This window comes from Pyrgilauda ruficollis, unplaced genomic scaffold (assembly GCF_017590135.1).
Source record: "Pyrgilauda ruficollis isolate IOZ18807 unplaced genomic scaffold, ASM1759013v1 scaffold321, whole genome shotgun sequence".
NCBI lineage: Eukaryota > Metazoa > Chordata > Aves > Passeriformes > Passeridae > Pyrgilauda > Pyrgilauda ruficollis.
In genome coordinates this window covers 65,063-80,839 of record NW_024524612.1, presented here as the reverse complement: position 1 = coordinate 80,839, position 15,777 = coordinate 65,063, and the positions used below count along the sequence as shown (strand labels likewise).

At 47.6% G+C, this 15,777-nt stretch overlaps 1 protein-coding gene across 3 annotated transcripts in view; it reads right to left on the bottom strand.

The window, feature by feature from the left end:
* SLC23A2 (solute carrier family 23 member 2) overlaps positions 1 to 15,777 on the bottom strand; it is a 53,018-nt gene that overhangs the window by 4,924 nt on the left and 32,317 nt on the right. For all 3 annotated transcript variants that reach the window (XM_041474457.1, XM_041474456.1, XM_041474459.1), the window contains 8 exons: positions 15,163 to 15,344; positions 11,084 to 11,204; positions 9,588 to 9,744; positions 6,564 to 6,711; positions 5,930 to 6,035; positions 3,248 to 3,377; positions 2,629 to 2,766; positions 616 to 711 (listed from right to left, as the gene is read on the bottom strand). In XM_041474457.1, coding sequence (XP_041330391.1) covers positions 616 to 711; positions 2,629 to 2,766; positions 3,248 to 3,377; positions 5,930 to 6,035; positions 6,564 to 6,711; positions 9,588 to 9,744; positions 11,084 to 11,204; positions 15,163 to 15,344 — 1,078 coding nt within the window. The remainder of the gene's footprint in view (positions 1 to 615; positions 712 to 2,628; positions 2,767 to 3,247; positions 3,378 to 5,929; positions 6,036 to 6,563; positions 6,712 to 9,587; positions 9,745 to 11,083; positions 11,205 to 15,162; positions 15,345 to 15,777) is intronic.

Below are 15,777 nucleotides of genomic sequence, written 5' to 3'. Positions count from 1 at the left end.
GGAATGAAACTTTTACCCAGGGAATTCTGCCCTTCTCCAGGGAATGCTGCTTTTGCCCAGGGAATTCTGCTATTTTTTCCAGGGAATGCTGGCTTTTTCTAAGGAATTCTGCTTTTCTCCAGGGAATGCTGTTTTTTTTTTTTTTATTTCTGCCTTTCTGAAGGGATTTCTGCCCCTCTCCAGGGAATGCTGCCTGTCTCCAGGGATTTCTGCCCTTCTCTAGGGCATGCTGCCCTCCTCCATGGATTGCTGCCCCTCCCCAGGGATTGCTGCCCCTCTCCAGGGAATGCTGCCCCTCTCCAGGGATTGCTGCCCCTCTCCAGAGAATGCTGCCCCTCTCCATGGATTTTTGCCCCTTCCCAGGGATTGCAGCCCCTCTCCATGGATTTCTGCCCCTCTCCAGGGATTGCAGCCCCTCTCCAGGGATTGCTGCCCTCCTCCATGGATTTCTGCCCCTCTCCAGGGATTTCTGCCCCTCTCCAGGGATTGCTGCCCCTCTCCAGAGAATGCTGCCCCTCTCCATGGATTTTTTGCCCCTTCCCAGGGATTGCAGCCCCTCTCCAGGGATTTCTGCCCCTCCCCAGGGCGCTGCAGGGCTCACAGCTCGGGGCTCACCTGGGATGGTGTTGTCCAGGACGAAGGCCACGCAGCCCCCGACGAACATGGCCGTGGTGAGCAGGACATTCAGCACCTGATCAATGCCTGCAATTCCTGCAGCAACAGGGAAAACCTGCTGGGATTGTCACCACCCTCATCCCCCTGAATCCCCCTGATCAATGCCTGCAATTCCTGCAGCAACAGGGAAAACCTGCTGGGATTGTCACCACCCTCATCCCCCTGAATCCCCTGATCAATTCCTGCAGGAACAGGGAAAACCTGCTGGGATTGTCACCACCCTCATCCCCCTGGCTCCCCCAGGCTGAGCAGGAGCTCCTGTGTCTGAGCTCAGGGATTTGCTCAGGGCTGGGGGCTGATGCAGAATCTCCTCCCAAGGCACCAGCACGGGACATTGTTCCCCAAAATGCAATTTTCAGGAACTCTCAGCTGCTCACAGAAATGTCACAAAGCACCATTTCAGTTCCTACTGCAGGCACAACTAATCTGAGCTAAGCAGAAAACTGTGGAGTGCAAAAGGGAAGTGTTCAGATTGTAAAATTGTAATTTTTTAATATAATAATTATTTTATAAATATTTTCTATAATTCTTATAGAAATAAATAGTAATTTTTTGTAAATTTTCTTAGAAATAGTTTTTATTTTTATAAAATAATTTTTTTATAAAATAATTTTTATTTTTTATCAAATAATTTTTATTTTTTATAAAATCTTTACTTTTGAAAGGGGCAAGGATTCACAGCCCCAGTTATGGAAGAACACTGCATTAACCACATCAAGCTTGAGGGATCTGCTTTTCTAACCACTTACAGCAGGACAGATATGCCCTTAAATCCTGGTCTGAAGGCATAGTGGAAAGAAAAGTCAGTTAATATTTTGTTTAAAAACCCCCAGACAAACCCAAAGCAGTGAAATATTTCCTCTGAGTCCATCTCTGCTGACACACACTGGCATGAGCACTGCTGAGGGTCACATGAAAACAGAAAACCTTCCCAGTGAACTCCCCAGAGCTGCAATTCCATTTACAGTCTGTAAGGGAATTCACTAAAATTAAAATTCACACCCAGAACAGTCTGAGTGACAGAAAGTTTCACCCCCCAAACAATTCCCCCCCTTCCAAACTCTGCCTTGGTGTTTCCCCTTTCATCTTTTAGCATCATTTTCAGCTCAGTTTTTCTTGCAGCCCAGTTGGTAACTGCACCCAGAGAAAGCAGGAAAGCTCCAGCTGTGTCCCACTGGAACATTCCCTGCAGGTCTCAACCTCCCAAAAAATTCTCTGAACACACACACACACAGAGCTTGTCTGGACCTACAGCCTTTCCTGTCTGCATCATTTGGGGTTTTTCCTCCATAATTCAGGGGTTTTTCCTCCACAATTTGGGGTTTTTCCTCCACAATTTGGGGTTTTTCCTCCACAATTTGGGGTTTTTCCTCCACAATTTGGGGATTTTCCTCCACAATTTGGGGATTTTCCTCCACAATTTGGGGATTTTCCTCCACAATTTGGGATTTTTTTCTCCACAATTTGGGGATTTTCCTCTACAATTTAGGGGTTTCCTCCACAATTTGGGGATTTTCCTCCACAATTTGGGGATTTTCCCCCATAATTTGGGGTTTTTCCTCCACAATTTGGGGTTTTTCCTCCACAATTTGGGGATTTTCCTCCACAATCTGGGGATTTTCCTCCACAATCTGGGGATTTTCCTCCACAATTTGGGATTTTTTTCTCCACAATTTGGGGATTTTCCTCTACAATTTAGGAGTTTCCTCCACAATTTAGGGATTTTCCTCCACAATTTGGGGTTTTTCCTCCACAATTTAGGGGTTTCCTCCACAATTTGGGGATTTTCCTGCACAATTTGGGGTTTTTCCTCCATAATTTGGGGTTCTTCCTCCACAATTTGGGGGTTTTCCTCCACAATTTGGGGTCCCTCTTCCTGCTCCTCAGTACCTGATGGATTTTCCAGGTGAGCACAAGGCAGAAAAGCTGATGTGGAGGAGCAGGGGCACGTACCTGTGACCAGGGGGTTCTGTTTGAGATAGCTGGGCAGGACAAGCCCAAAGAAGATGGAAAATCCCAGCACGAAGAGATTCCGAGAGGAATTCAGATCGATGAACTGCAGGTTGGACAGACCCACGGCCGTGATCATCCCTGAACACAAAACACCCCAAAACCAGCTTTTAGGTAAGTCTTTTTCTTCAAAAAAACAAAACAAAACAACAACCCAGCAAAATATCCCTGGAGCTATCTCCCAGTACATTTGGAGTAATTTGCCAAAAAAGTGCAGTTTTGTTAATAGCACAGTAACTGATTTTTCTTCTTTTTCCTTTTAATCTGTGATTTTAGAAACTAGCAAACCTGAGAATCAGTGCACCACGAAACCACACACCATTGCAACCAGAAAGAAAAGATTTTGGCAGATTATTAGGAAAGCAGTGTTACTCCTTCCTCTGGGGATTTCCTCCTGCTAAGCCCATGTAAAGCAGTAACATCGCTTTGTGTTTTGGATATTCCTTTGCATACAAACACTCTTTCACTACCCAAAACACGCCTGGAGGAGCAAAACACGCCTGGAGGAGAGGTTCCTATTATGAAATATTCCTTAGAAGCAGCAAACAAGCAAGCCCCTTACCAAAGAGGGTGCAGAAGAGAGCCCCCAGCACGGGGTCGGGCAGCGATGCGAAGAGCGCGCTGAACTTGCCCACCATGCCCAGCAGCAGCATGAAGGCAGCTCCATACTGGATCACCCTGCGGCTGCCAACCTGCAGGAAAACAGGACAGGACAGGGGGTGAGGGCTGCCCTCAGCCCAGCCTCACAGCTGCCTGGTTTATTTTGTTGGTGAGGTTTCATTTCGGCTCGTTCCTGGCTCCCGCGGGGGTTTCGTTTTGGTGCTGGAGCCAAAGCTGCTCTGCAGCCAAGCTCAGCCTCCCCAGGCCGGCCCTAAAACCACCTGGAGCTGCCACAGACACCAGGAAACGTGGTGCAAACCACACCAAGGAGAGATGGCAAATGGAAAATATCAAATAGATTGCGTGTGTTGCTGCCCTGGGACACGGGAATAAATTAAAGAGGTCCCAGGTCGTGGGAAGGACGGGCAGGAGTTTTAGGCTTAGATTAGCAGCTGGTTTTGTGACACCCTCAGAGAGCAGGGCTGAATGCAAATCAGGGCTGTGCTAACACTGAAACCAAGTGCACTTCCTTCCCAGTTTTATTTTAAGCTTTCAAGAGTCAAGCAGGCAGCGGCTCTCTGTGGTGCAGGGGCAGTGGATAAACCTGAAGTTGGTATTTTAACATCTTCTACTGGCACAAAAGGTGCCCCAGGGACAACAAAAACTCCTCTACACTAAGATGGTTTCTACAAAAGCCCTTTGCAGGTCCCCTGGTACAGAGCAGCAGGGTTCAAAAAGGAAATATTCATTTGTTCATGACGTGTGACTGAGCTAAATGAGAGAAATGAGAAACTACAGATCCAACAGGACTGAGGAGGGGAAAATCCTTCCTTGCCCCCATTCCTCACTGCTGAGCTGCAGGTGAGCTCCTTCCCTCAGAGTCCTGCTACACCATCACCTGGAATTACAGAAATTAGCTGGCACCTTTCTCTGCTCTTTATAGAAATATTCATTTCTGCAGGGCCACTGAGATCCTGCCCTACAATTCTGTTCCTGCCAGAAACAGGCAAACCCTTTGAAAACCTGCATGGCAGTGACATTTATTTATGCAAACAAATTAAACATCCCAGGCAGCATTTAGCTCAGGCTCTGTGTTCATTCCCAGCACACACACTTATTTTGGAGTGATTATTTTGGAGTGCATCAAATGGTACCTGGAGCCTCCATTCCAGCATCACCACTATGGCAAGAGCTGCTTTAGCCCCAGCTAATCAGAGCTAATTGATCTTGCTCTCATCAAGGAAAACACACACACTGGCTCAAAGGCTTTCAGCACCTCCATGCAGCTGAATTTAAATTTAAGTGTAATTACACAGCAATTTCAAGGGAGGGAAAAGCCCTGGTGATGCAGCACTGAAGATTTCCTCCCCCAAACCAACAGCAGAGCATCTCTGTGCCAAAATTCTGCCTGAAGCTGAGGAACTGCTGGGTTTGGGGAGTGAATGTGCAGCAGGGGAACAAGAGCACAGCCTGCTGCAGAGCCACCCTGGGCAGCTCCACTCCCTGCCACAACTTTGCACTGCTCCAGCATGAAATGCACACTCATTTCTGTGGGCTGCTCATAAAAAAAAAAGTCTGTTAATTCATCTCAACCCCCATGAAGAAACAATGGGAAGGGAGCAGAACAGAATAAACCTTTCTTTAAGTTTTTTTTTTTTTTTTTTTCTGAGCAGAACTTCTCTCCTAGGAGATTTCCACGAGCTGGATGGTGACTGGTACAGACAGCAGATGGTGCTGTTAGTGTTGAACTGCACCCCAAAGGCAGCAGAATCACCCTTTGTGCAGCACAAGGCAGGGCTGAGGACAAACACATCATTTATCAATGTGATCAGGCCAGGGGGATGAGTTACTGCAAGGACAGACATTTTCTACCCTTGCACGAAGGATTTATGGCTCCCACGTTCACCACCCAACAAGGTGGACCTATTTACAACACAAATCACCCTTAGCAAAGCTGCTGCTGTTCCTAACCAAGGTTAAATTAACAATATCAGGCAGATTTCTCTGCAGCCAAGGCCTCCCAGCTCAGCCAGGCACAGATCCAGCCCCACACGGGAGCAAAGGAGCCCCTCAAGCACTCCCACATTTGTTGTTGAGCAACATCACCAGAAATACATAAACCCCTAAGCCTTAAACCCAAACACTGAGGGTCCTTTTAACTCTGCAATGACCTTGGCTGCAGCCCCTGGGCCAGTGCCATGTCCCAGTACAGACACAGATAAAGCCCAAGCACCTCACGTTGCATTTTCACATTTTGTGTGTGAGGCATTAAAAAGTCACTTCCTACTGATGCTTTCAGAGCCAAGACACCCAAAAAGCAGCAATTTCTACACAGTTTACAGTGTTTATGCCTCAACTCAAACCACCCCAGAGCCCTGGAATGCTGCCTAGGTTTTCCAAGAGACAGTTTATGCAGAAGCATCTGCATTACGGGGATTTTAACTGCATTTTACTGTGAATAAATGAATTTTTGAGGTCCTGATGTACAATAATGCATTTCCCTCAGACAAGAGCTGGTACAGACAGTCAGGTACACTCAGAATGATCTGGGAAGTTTGTGTGCACAGGAATGGAGCAGAATGGTCTCCTGGAAGAGGATAAAGAACACCAGGAACCCCTGAGGGCTCCCAGCAGAGCACTTCACCTTTGTGATGCCCAGGACCCCAATGTTGGGGCTGGAGGAGGTGGATCCATTCCCTGTCCCAAACACTCCATCCAGAACACAGGAGAGACCCTCGATGAAAATCCCCCTGGAATCACAAAGAGAACACAAGGGTTGGAACAGGCACACAATCACTGGGGGGGTCCTGAATGCCACAGGGGCACCTGCTCCACCATGGAATTACTGCCATGCATGGCTCAAGCTCCAACACACCTGGAAAACAGGCTGGAGTTCTGTTTCCTGAGTCTTAGATCCCCCCATTCTTAAACTGAGGAAATTGTATTAAAAACTCAAACAAAGCCTCAGAGCTGCTCTGTTTCTAAACTGCATTCCAGGTGATTTTGACAACCCCAATTCCAGAACCAGTTTAGAGCTCTTTCCCTGTGCAAACTGTGCTGGTAACTTCCACAGACTCCAGCAGGAACAGCACTGGCATTCAAAGGTAACAACACAACCCCAGGTGCCATTTCCACCCTGCACATCACACCCTTGGCCCTGGAGTCTGACCAAACTGCAACATTCCACCTCAGAGCACATTCCTGCTTATCCAGAGGGGGGGAAAAAGCTAAAAACCCAAAGAGGCTGAGCCAGTGCAGTAGCTCTGGCTGGGACAGACCTGTTGATGGCGTGGATGGGAGGAGGAGGAGCACAGGAGAGCCTGGCACAGGCGTAGTAGTCGCCGATGGACTCGATGATGCTGGCCACCACGGCGCTCAGCATGCCGATCACGCCCGCCGCCGAGATGGTGGGCAGCCCCCACTGGACTGTGGAGAGAGCAACACTCACGTCTCCCTGCCCCAGCACACAGCCAAACAAACACAAACCTGGTGGGACTGGGAGCGGTTTGGGTTGGGAAGGGGTTTTAGGATCTCTCAGCACTGCCCGGGTCAGCGCTGGTCGCGTCCCCAAGTGCCACAGCCACGCTGCTGCGCAGCCCCCCAGGGATGGGGACTCCAGGGCTGGGCAAGAAATATTCCCCAATATCACCCTGAGCCTCCCCTGGCACAGCCTGGGGCTGTTCCCTCTCCTTCTGTCCCCTCTCCTCCTGTCCCTGTCCCCTAAATCCTCCTGTCCCTATCCCTTATTTGGGATAGGATCCCAAATCCCCCTGGCTGTCCCCTCCTGTCAGGAGTTGTGCAGAGGCAGAAGTTCCCCCTGACCCCATTTTCTCCCTCTGAGCCCCCTTCCCAGCTCCATTCCCTGCCCTGGACACGCTCCAGCCCCTCCATGTCCTTGTCCTGAGGGGCCAGAAGTGACCCTGGGACTGAGGGGGTCCCAGCACTGCCCCAGGCACTGTTTATTTATCTTTGGTGGCAACAACAAACTCCCTTCACTCTAACACAGTCTGGCAAGTTCAAGGAGATGAAAGGAGCAAAGGAAAAAACGCCAAACAAACTGCTTTGATCACACTTGGAAAAATCCCAGAGAGTCATAAAACCCCACTAAAAAAAAAAGAAAAAATTCCTCCTGTTCAGGAATCAGGAATTTGAGCTACAGCTTGTGAGAAAACAATCCAGGCCAGTGAGGCAAATGCCACTGTATTATTATTGCTCCAAAAAGTCACTTTGGTCACAAGTTTAGTCGACCAAAGAGGATCCAACAACCAGCTCTGATCGCTGCACAAACACCTCCCAGCTCCAAATTTTTGTAGTAGAGATAATAAGATTAATTTAAGCCTGCAGAAAAGCCTGGCAGGTTTTCCACAGCAATTGCCTTGATGCTTTTATCTCTTTGAAATAGATGAGCCTCGTTCAACAAAGGGATCTTCAATCACACAGGAGTGAATGAACCTCACAAATACAAATGGGCTGATCAGGGTGGAGAAGTTTTCCTCCTCTTCTTTCCCAAAAGCTTCTATTCTTCATCTGCTGCTTTAGAAGTGGTTTCTTTTAAGAACCAAAGCGCATGGAAAACCACAATGAAGCTGCCTCATCACCATGTGGTGGCATGGCTGATAATTCCTGTATTTCTATTCTAAAATAATGAGATTCCCTAATTACCCAGTTAATTTCTGAAGGGTGAGCCAGTTGTGCAATCTCACACCACAACCCCAGCCTTTAACAGCATTAAACCTAGAGGTGGCCAACATAAAAACACATCCAAAACGTTGTGTGAAGTGTTTGGTGCTCTCCTGTAAATAATTTCACTGCTCTCTGATAAGCAGGGCCTGGCATTCCCTGACTTGCCTGTGCCAGCCTTGGCAAGCCAGGGCATCTTCTGCCAGGAACAGCTGTGCTCAGCCAGGAATGGGTGTGTTTGGGGCAGGGAAGTGCAGCAGGCTGGGAAGAACTGCCCACAGAAGTGATTCTTTAGACAGTGAGAGCCAGGGACTTCAGCAGAGCTGTAAAAACCTGTCCCTGGCACTGCCAGCACTGCCAAGGACTGAGCAATCAGCCAGCCTTGTGAGGGGTGCAGTCACTAGTTATCAGGAGAGTCACCCACACCAACCCTGCACACTGCAGCTTCAGAACCTCAGCCTTCCCTGGGTGAGACCTTAAGGTGTCAGCTGAAAACAAGGAAAAACCACCAGCAGGCACTGAGAGTGGTGTGTGCTGCAACTGTGGAATGGTTTGGACTGGGAGGGACCCTCAGAGCCAGGAGCAGGGACCCCTCCCACTGTCCCAGGCTGCTCCAAGCCCTGTCCAGCCTGGGACACTGCCAGGGATGGATCATCCATAGCACCCAAAGGTTATGGAATAAACCAGAGAGAGCCAGCAGAGCTGTGGAACAGGAGGAGTGACCCTGCTGGGTTCTGGGGAACCAAAGGAATCACCCTGCTGAGTTCTGGGGAGCCAGGACTAAGGAATAAACCACTGAGAGAGCCAGCAGAGCTGTGGAACAGCAGCAATGACCGTGCTGGGCTCCTGGAGAACCAGACCTATGGAATAAATCACTGAGAGCCAGCAGAGCTGTGGAACAGCAGCAATGACCCTGCTGGGTTCTGGGGAACCAAAGGAATCACCCTGCTGGGTTCTGGGGAGCCAGGGCTAAGGAATAAACCCCAGACAGAGGAAGCAGAGCTGTGGAACAGCAGCAATGACCCTGCTGAGCTCTTGGGGAACCAGACCTATGGAATAAATCACTGAGAGCCAGCAGAGCTCTGGAACAGGAGGAATGACACTGCTGGATTCTGGAGAACCAGAGTTATGGAATAAACCACTGAGAGAGAGCCAGCAGAGCTGGGGAACAGGAGGAGTGACCCTGCTGGGTTCTGGGGAACCAAAGGAATCACCCTGCTGGGTTCTGGGGAAGCAGGGCTATGGAATAAACCCCAGGCAGAGGCAGCAGAGCTGGGGAACAGCAGCAATGGCCCTGCTGAGCTCTGGGGAGCCAGAACTAAGGAATAAACCCCAGACAGAGGAAGCAGAGCTGTGGAACAGCAGCAATGACCCTGCTGAGCTCTTGGGGAACCAGGCCTATGGAATAAACCCCTGAGAGCCAGCAGAGCTCTGGAACAGCAGCAGTGGCCCTGCTGGGCTCTGGGGAGCCAGAGCAATGGCCCTGCTGGGCTCTGGGGAGCCAGAGCAATGGCCCTGCTGGGTTCTGGGGAGCCAGGATTAAGGAATAAACCCCAGACACAGCCAGCAGAGCTGTGGACAGCAGCAGTGGCCCTGCTGGGCCCCGGGAGCAGCACACTTACAGGGGTAGGGCACCTTGAACCACGGGGCCACCAGCAGCACGCCGCGGCGCGCGTCCGTGCGCGCGTAGAAGCCGTACTTGGAGCTGTCCGGGGGGAACACGTCTGTCACCGTGAAGATGAAGCACAGCAGCCAGGACACCAGGATGGCCAGGATGATCTGGGGACACGAGCACACAGGGGGGAGGCAGTGAGCTCACAGCTCCTGCTCGGGGGGTGCTGCACAGCCCGGAGTCTGAGCGGGGGGAAATGGATCCGTGGGGAGGTTTGGGGGCTTGAGAGAAGGTTGGTATGGTATGGGTTTGTGTGGAAAAGACATGCCATGTACAGATACTGCATGGGTTTGTGTGGAAAAGACATGCTATGTACAGATACTGCATGGATTTGTGTGGAAAAGACATGTCATGTACAGATACTGCATGGATTTGTATGGAAAAGACATGCTATGTACAGCTCCTCAGATACTGCATGGATTTGTATGGAAAAGACATGCTATGTACAGATACTGAATGCAAATATTATGTAAAATACATACTGTATGTAAATAGTATGTAAAACACATATTATATATTGTATTTGTGTGTAAAATACATATTATATATAGATACTGTATGTAAGTAGTATGTAAAATATATACTACAGATACTGTATGTATTTGAATGTAAAACAGGTATTACATACATAGTGTATGTAAATAGTATGTGAAATACTATATACAGATTATGTATTTGTGTGTAAAATACATATCATGTATAAATATGTATATAGTATGCAAAATACTATGTATAGATACTGTATGTAAAATACATGTTATATATACTGTATTATTATGTAAAATACATATTATATACTGTATGTAAATGGTATGTAAAATACACATTATATGCAGATACTGTATGTAAATTGTATGTAAAAGACATACCACATATAGACACTGTATGCATTCATATGTAAAATACATACTATAGATACTTTGAGATAAATGCTGATTTAGAAATGTTGTGGGACAGGACAGATGTTGTTGAGAGAGAAATGGAGCTGGAAGGAAGTTTTAAAGGATGGTTTTGTAAGTGAGATGAGGTGTTCTGGAGAAACAGAATTATGGAAGGTGTATTGCAGTAGGATTTATCATTTGAGATGGTTGGTTTTTGAGGTATTTATAGTATAGTGTGGTAAAAGGTTGATAGGTTAAGAAATGTTTCTAGTGTTTTGTCTAATTTGTTGGACAACACCCTTTTTCTAACCCAAAAATAAAACAACTAAAAACCATTTCCCCCTGTGTGCACAAACTTCCCTTCCCCTCTGCCCTCCCCTCGCCATCACTCCCACAAAATCTGAATATTTCCTGTGGCCAATAATCCATTACATTTCCAATAAATCCATTAAATATTTATCTCACCTTTTGAGTACTCTATTGTGAAGAAAAATCAAAATCAACACCCTCCACTCCCAAAATAGAAATTTTTTTTGCCAAAAGAAGAACAAGTTCAAGGACTTACAGGGAACATCTTGAAAAGCTGCAGCCTGTATGCTGTCCATCCTTTCTTGGATTTATAAATGGGCAAGGGAAATTTGACATTTCTGGCATACTGGGAGAACAACAACACCAGAAAAATAGTCCTGAGGAAGAAAAGGAGGATGAGGAGGGTGGGACAAGAGAGAAATGTTATTAGCACCAATATATGATAAATTCTTTTTAGCACAAACCTCTTCAGGCCCTTTGGAGGCAGAACACAAATGCAGATTTTCAATTCAAGCACAAGACAAGGCAGCAAAACGATTCAAATTATTATTCCTCAAATGCCAAAAGAGAATTTGAATTCTGAAGTGCTGCAAAACTCAGCAGCTGCAAGCAGACAAATGGATCAGGGACAGGCCCAGGCTGAAGGGGGATTTTCAGTTGAAATTCCTGTGCTGCCCCTTCTTTGCTCCCAAACTCCACCTGAGAGCCAGGGCTGCTCTGTACAACACAAAACCTGCTGCCAGCACCTGCCAAGAAACAGGAGAACTGCAAAAACAGATTTTTGCATTTCAAAATTTGCAGCCAACTCCAAAGCACGTAAAGAAATTTCTGTCAGGGAAATTTTTCTGTTCTTAAGAATCTGTTTTTTTTAAATATAAATCTTTCATTATTTAGCTGCAAATGAAGCAGAATGGAGCCCAAGCCCCAAGATTTGCTGCCAGTGCAGTCCATCAGTATTAGATGTCTCAATTATTATGCATTACTCCCATCAATGAAACTGCCAAGCTTCTCTGGACATTAAAAATTATTTTTTACAGCTAAAATAAACCCCCACTGCACTGAAAAATCAGCAGCCAGGGCACGTTGCTCAATTCTGAAGGAGCAATTCTCAATTCTCAACCCAGCTCTGCTCTGCAAGGGCCTCCCAAAGACTGGAGCTGTCTGAGGAAGCAAAGCTCTGCTGAAATCTGAGATTATGTTTTTATCAGCTGACTTGAAAAATAAAAAGAGGATTGGCAGCCTCTCTTCTGCCCCAGATCAGACACAAACCAGTTTTCCTCTCCAGGAAAAGGAGGGGCATTTACAGCCCTCAGCAGTCCAGGAGAAAAGCAAAAAGCACATCTTTTCCATGCAGGAAACCCCAGAATCCCCCCAAAATCCACCACGGGCTCCCCTCCCTCCCACACCAGCCCTGAGGACAGAGAGCTTTGGATTTGATTTAGCACAGAGCTGTAAAAAATCCAATATTCAATTATGGCAGTGGATTTTCCATTGGCTGCACAGCAGAGGGGCTGTGAAACAGCACCAAACCCTCGAATGCCCCAGGAAAATCTGGAAAAACAGGCAAAGCCCAACTCAGGAATAATTTACAAATATCAGTGCAAATGTCTGGTGGAATAAAGCACCCACAGAACAAGTTCATCAGGAAATTGGGAATCCTGCAGCTCCCAGAGGCCCCCAGCTGATCCTGCAGGGCCAGGGAGAAATGCAGGACCTTGATCTCCTCAGAATATCCAGGACAATTCCAGGAGCCACATCTCACAGAGCTGGAATTGCTCCTGAGTGCTCCCCACAGCTGTGGAGCTGTTTTTAACCACCCAGGGCCCATTTCTGCATGGCAGAAGCCAGCAATACTTTATTGACTGGGTAACATTTAAATCCCACTCTCTGCATGGCAGAAGCCAGCAATACTTTATTGACTGGGTAACATTTAAATCCCGCTCCTGAATCGATTGATTTTTTTTTTTTTTTTCCCATCTGCAAAAATGTCAACTCAGGAAATTGGGAATCCTGCAGCTCCCAGAGGCCCCCAGCTGATTCTGCAGGGCCAGGGAGAAATGCAGGACCTTGATCTCCTCAGAATATCCAGGACAATTCCAGGAGCCACATCTCACAGAGCTGGAATTGCTCCTGAGTGGCTCCCCACAGCTGTGGAGCTGTTTTTAACCACCCAGTGCCCATTTCTGCATGGCAGAAGCCAGCAATACTTTATTGACTGGGTAACATTTAAATCCCGCTCCTGAATCGATTGATTTTTTTTTTTTTTTTCCATCTGCAAAAATGTCAATTTTAATTACACGTTTCCATGTCCAATTCAAAGATGGGCTTGATTCACTGAACGTCAGCCCCAACTTGCACAGAAATTTGTTTTACAGACAAATAAAACGTTCCTTTGGATCAGCTGCTTAATACAACAGAATCACAAAAATACTCCTGATGCTAACATGCAAGATAAAAGAGATTTAAAGAGCCCTTTTAATCATAAGCTGCACTTACAGAATACTTTACATGTTCAAAGCACTGTGCAAACAGATTAGTGAGATCACTATCTGATCTCACCAAGGCATTCCTCCTGCTCCCAGAGCCAGCACAGTTGGGTGCTGCACATGGAGCTGCTCCAGCTCTGTTCTCCCTAAAATGAGGTTTCACATGGAATTGCTGTACCCTCTTTTCTCCCTAAAATGGGGTTTCACATTAACTGCTTTACCCTCTGTTCTCCCTAAAATGGGGTTTCACATGAACTGCTTCAGCCCCTTTTCTCCCTAAAATGGGGTTTCACATGGAGCTGCTTTACCCTCTTTTCTCCTTAAAATGGGGTTTCACATGGAATTGCTGTACCCTCTTCTCTCCCTAAAATGGGGTTTCACATTAACTGCTTTACCCTCTTTTCTCCCTAAAATGGGGTTTCACATGAACTGCTTCAGCCCCTTCTCTCCCTAAAATGAGGGTTTCACATGAACTGCTTTACCCTCTTTTCTCCTTAAAATGGGGTTTCACATGGAATTGCTGTACCCTCTTCTCTCCCTAAAATGGGGTTTCACATGAACTGCTTCATCCCCTTTTCTCCCTAAAATGGGGTTTCACATGAACTGCTTTACCCTCTGTTCTCCCTAAAATGGGGTTTCACATGAACTGCTTCATCCCCTTTTCTCCCTAAAATGGGGTTTCACATGAACTGCTCCAGCTCCTTTTCTCCCTAAAATGGGGTTTCCAGCCTCATTTGCTGCTTACCCACACGGGGAGCTTTTGTCTTCATTAAATTTCATTTCCCTCACTTACTCCTTTTCATTCTTTCATTTCCCTGACCCTTACAGCTGATGGCACACACACACCCCAGGCCCTGAAATTCCCTCTAAAAGCTTTTTTGTCCCCTGGCAGGAATCTCAGCTCACAGCTCAGCCTCTGGTGGTGTTTATGGCAATATTTGAGCCCTCTGCCATCACACACATGAATTTCTCTTGGGTAATCAAACCAGTACCAGTGGCAGAGGGACCAGCAGCACCAGTGGGGTTTACCTGCTGCTGCAGGAGAGGAACCAGGCAATGCCAGCCCAGAAATAAACTGCTTAAAGTATTTAATCTCTCTGGTGTTCTGTTAAATCAGCTTTTCTACAGCACTGAACTCCACCCAGCCAATGGCTCCTGCTTTATAAAATTCTGCTCTCCACACCTCATTTCTGGCCACTGTCCCTTCTTCTCTCCTCAAGCTCACATTATCATGGAACGGTTCGGGTTGGAAGGAACCTTAAAGCCCATCCAGGTCCATGAAGGAGCCATGGGCAGGGACACCTTCCACTGCCCCAGGGTGCTCCAAACCTGTCCAACCTGGCCTTGGGCACTGCCAGCTGCTCTGGGGCCTCCCCACCCTCCCAGGGAAGGATTTCAGGGAAGAAGCAGGGAAAAGCTTCAGGGAACCCCCCTGAACTGCTCTGTCCTTATTCCCCCATTTCCAGCTGATCTCATCCAGACTCTGGGTGTTTCTCAGGGGGTTTGTTTGTTTCTCAGGGTGTTTGCTTGTTTCTCAGGGTGTTGTTTGTTCCTCATGGTGTTTGTTGTTTCTCAGGGTGTTTGTTTCTCAAGGTGTTGTTTGTTTCTCATGGGGTTTGTTGTTTCTCAGGGTGTTGTATGTTCCTCAGGGTGTGTGTTTGTTTCTCATGGGGTTTGTTGTTTCTCAGGGTGTGTGTTTGTTTCTCAGGGTGTTGTTTGTTTCTCAGGGTGTTGTTTGTTTCTCAGGGCGCTCCCCCACACCAGCAGCACCAGTGCAGCCCCGCTGCCTCCGGCTTCCCCCCAGCGCCCCAAAACTCCGCATGCCCAGCAGGAAACGCAGGGTACTCACAGCATGGCGATGCCCCAGTGCTTGCCAGCTCTCTCCCCAGCAGCCTGGAAGCCCGAGAGGCCGATGAGGGCCACGGTGGGGGTGATGGTCAGGGGCCCGATGTAGCGCAGCAGGGCCCCGGGCAGCCCCAGCAGCCCGATCACCACCTCGATCAGCGAGGACATGATGATGGCACCTTGGATCTGAACACACAACAGGGCAGAGAGGCAGCTCAGTGCCATCTGACAGGCAAAGCCAAACCCTTTGTTTTTCTGCTCTGGATTACAAACTGCAGTTAAAAGAATTCAGTGACACAGAAGAACTCAGCAAAAAAAAAAAAAATTTTTTTTTCCCGTCATATAACAGCTCATTATGTTTAAGTGACTTATTGCTTTAAGCATAACACTTATGGTTTTCTCCACAAAACTATTACACAACAGACCAGTGGGCCAGTCTGGAAGCTGTGTGGAAAGCACATCACACTGTCAGACAGGAGACCTGGGGTCCAGGCTAACCTTTAAGCTCTCAGATCGAACGGCAAGGGTTGGTGCGCCACGAGGTGATGCTCCTAGCTCCTAGGGGCAGAGTGTGTGCTGCATTGGTCACAAGTGCTCCTTAGAAGCTGGATTAGAGCAG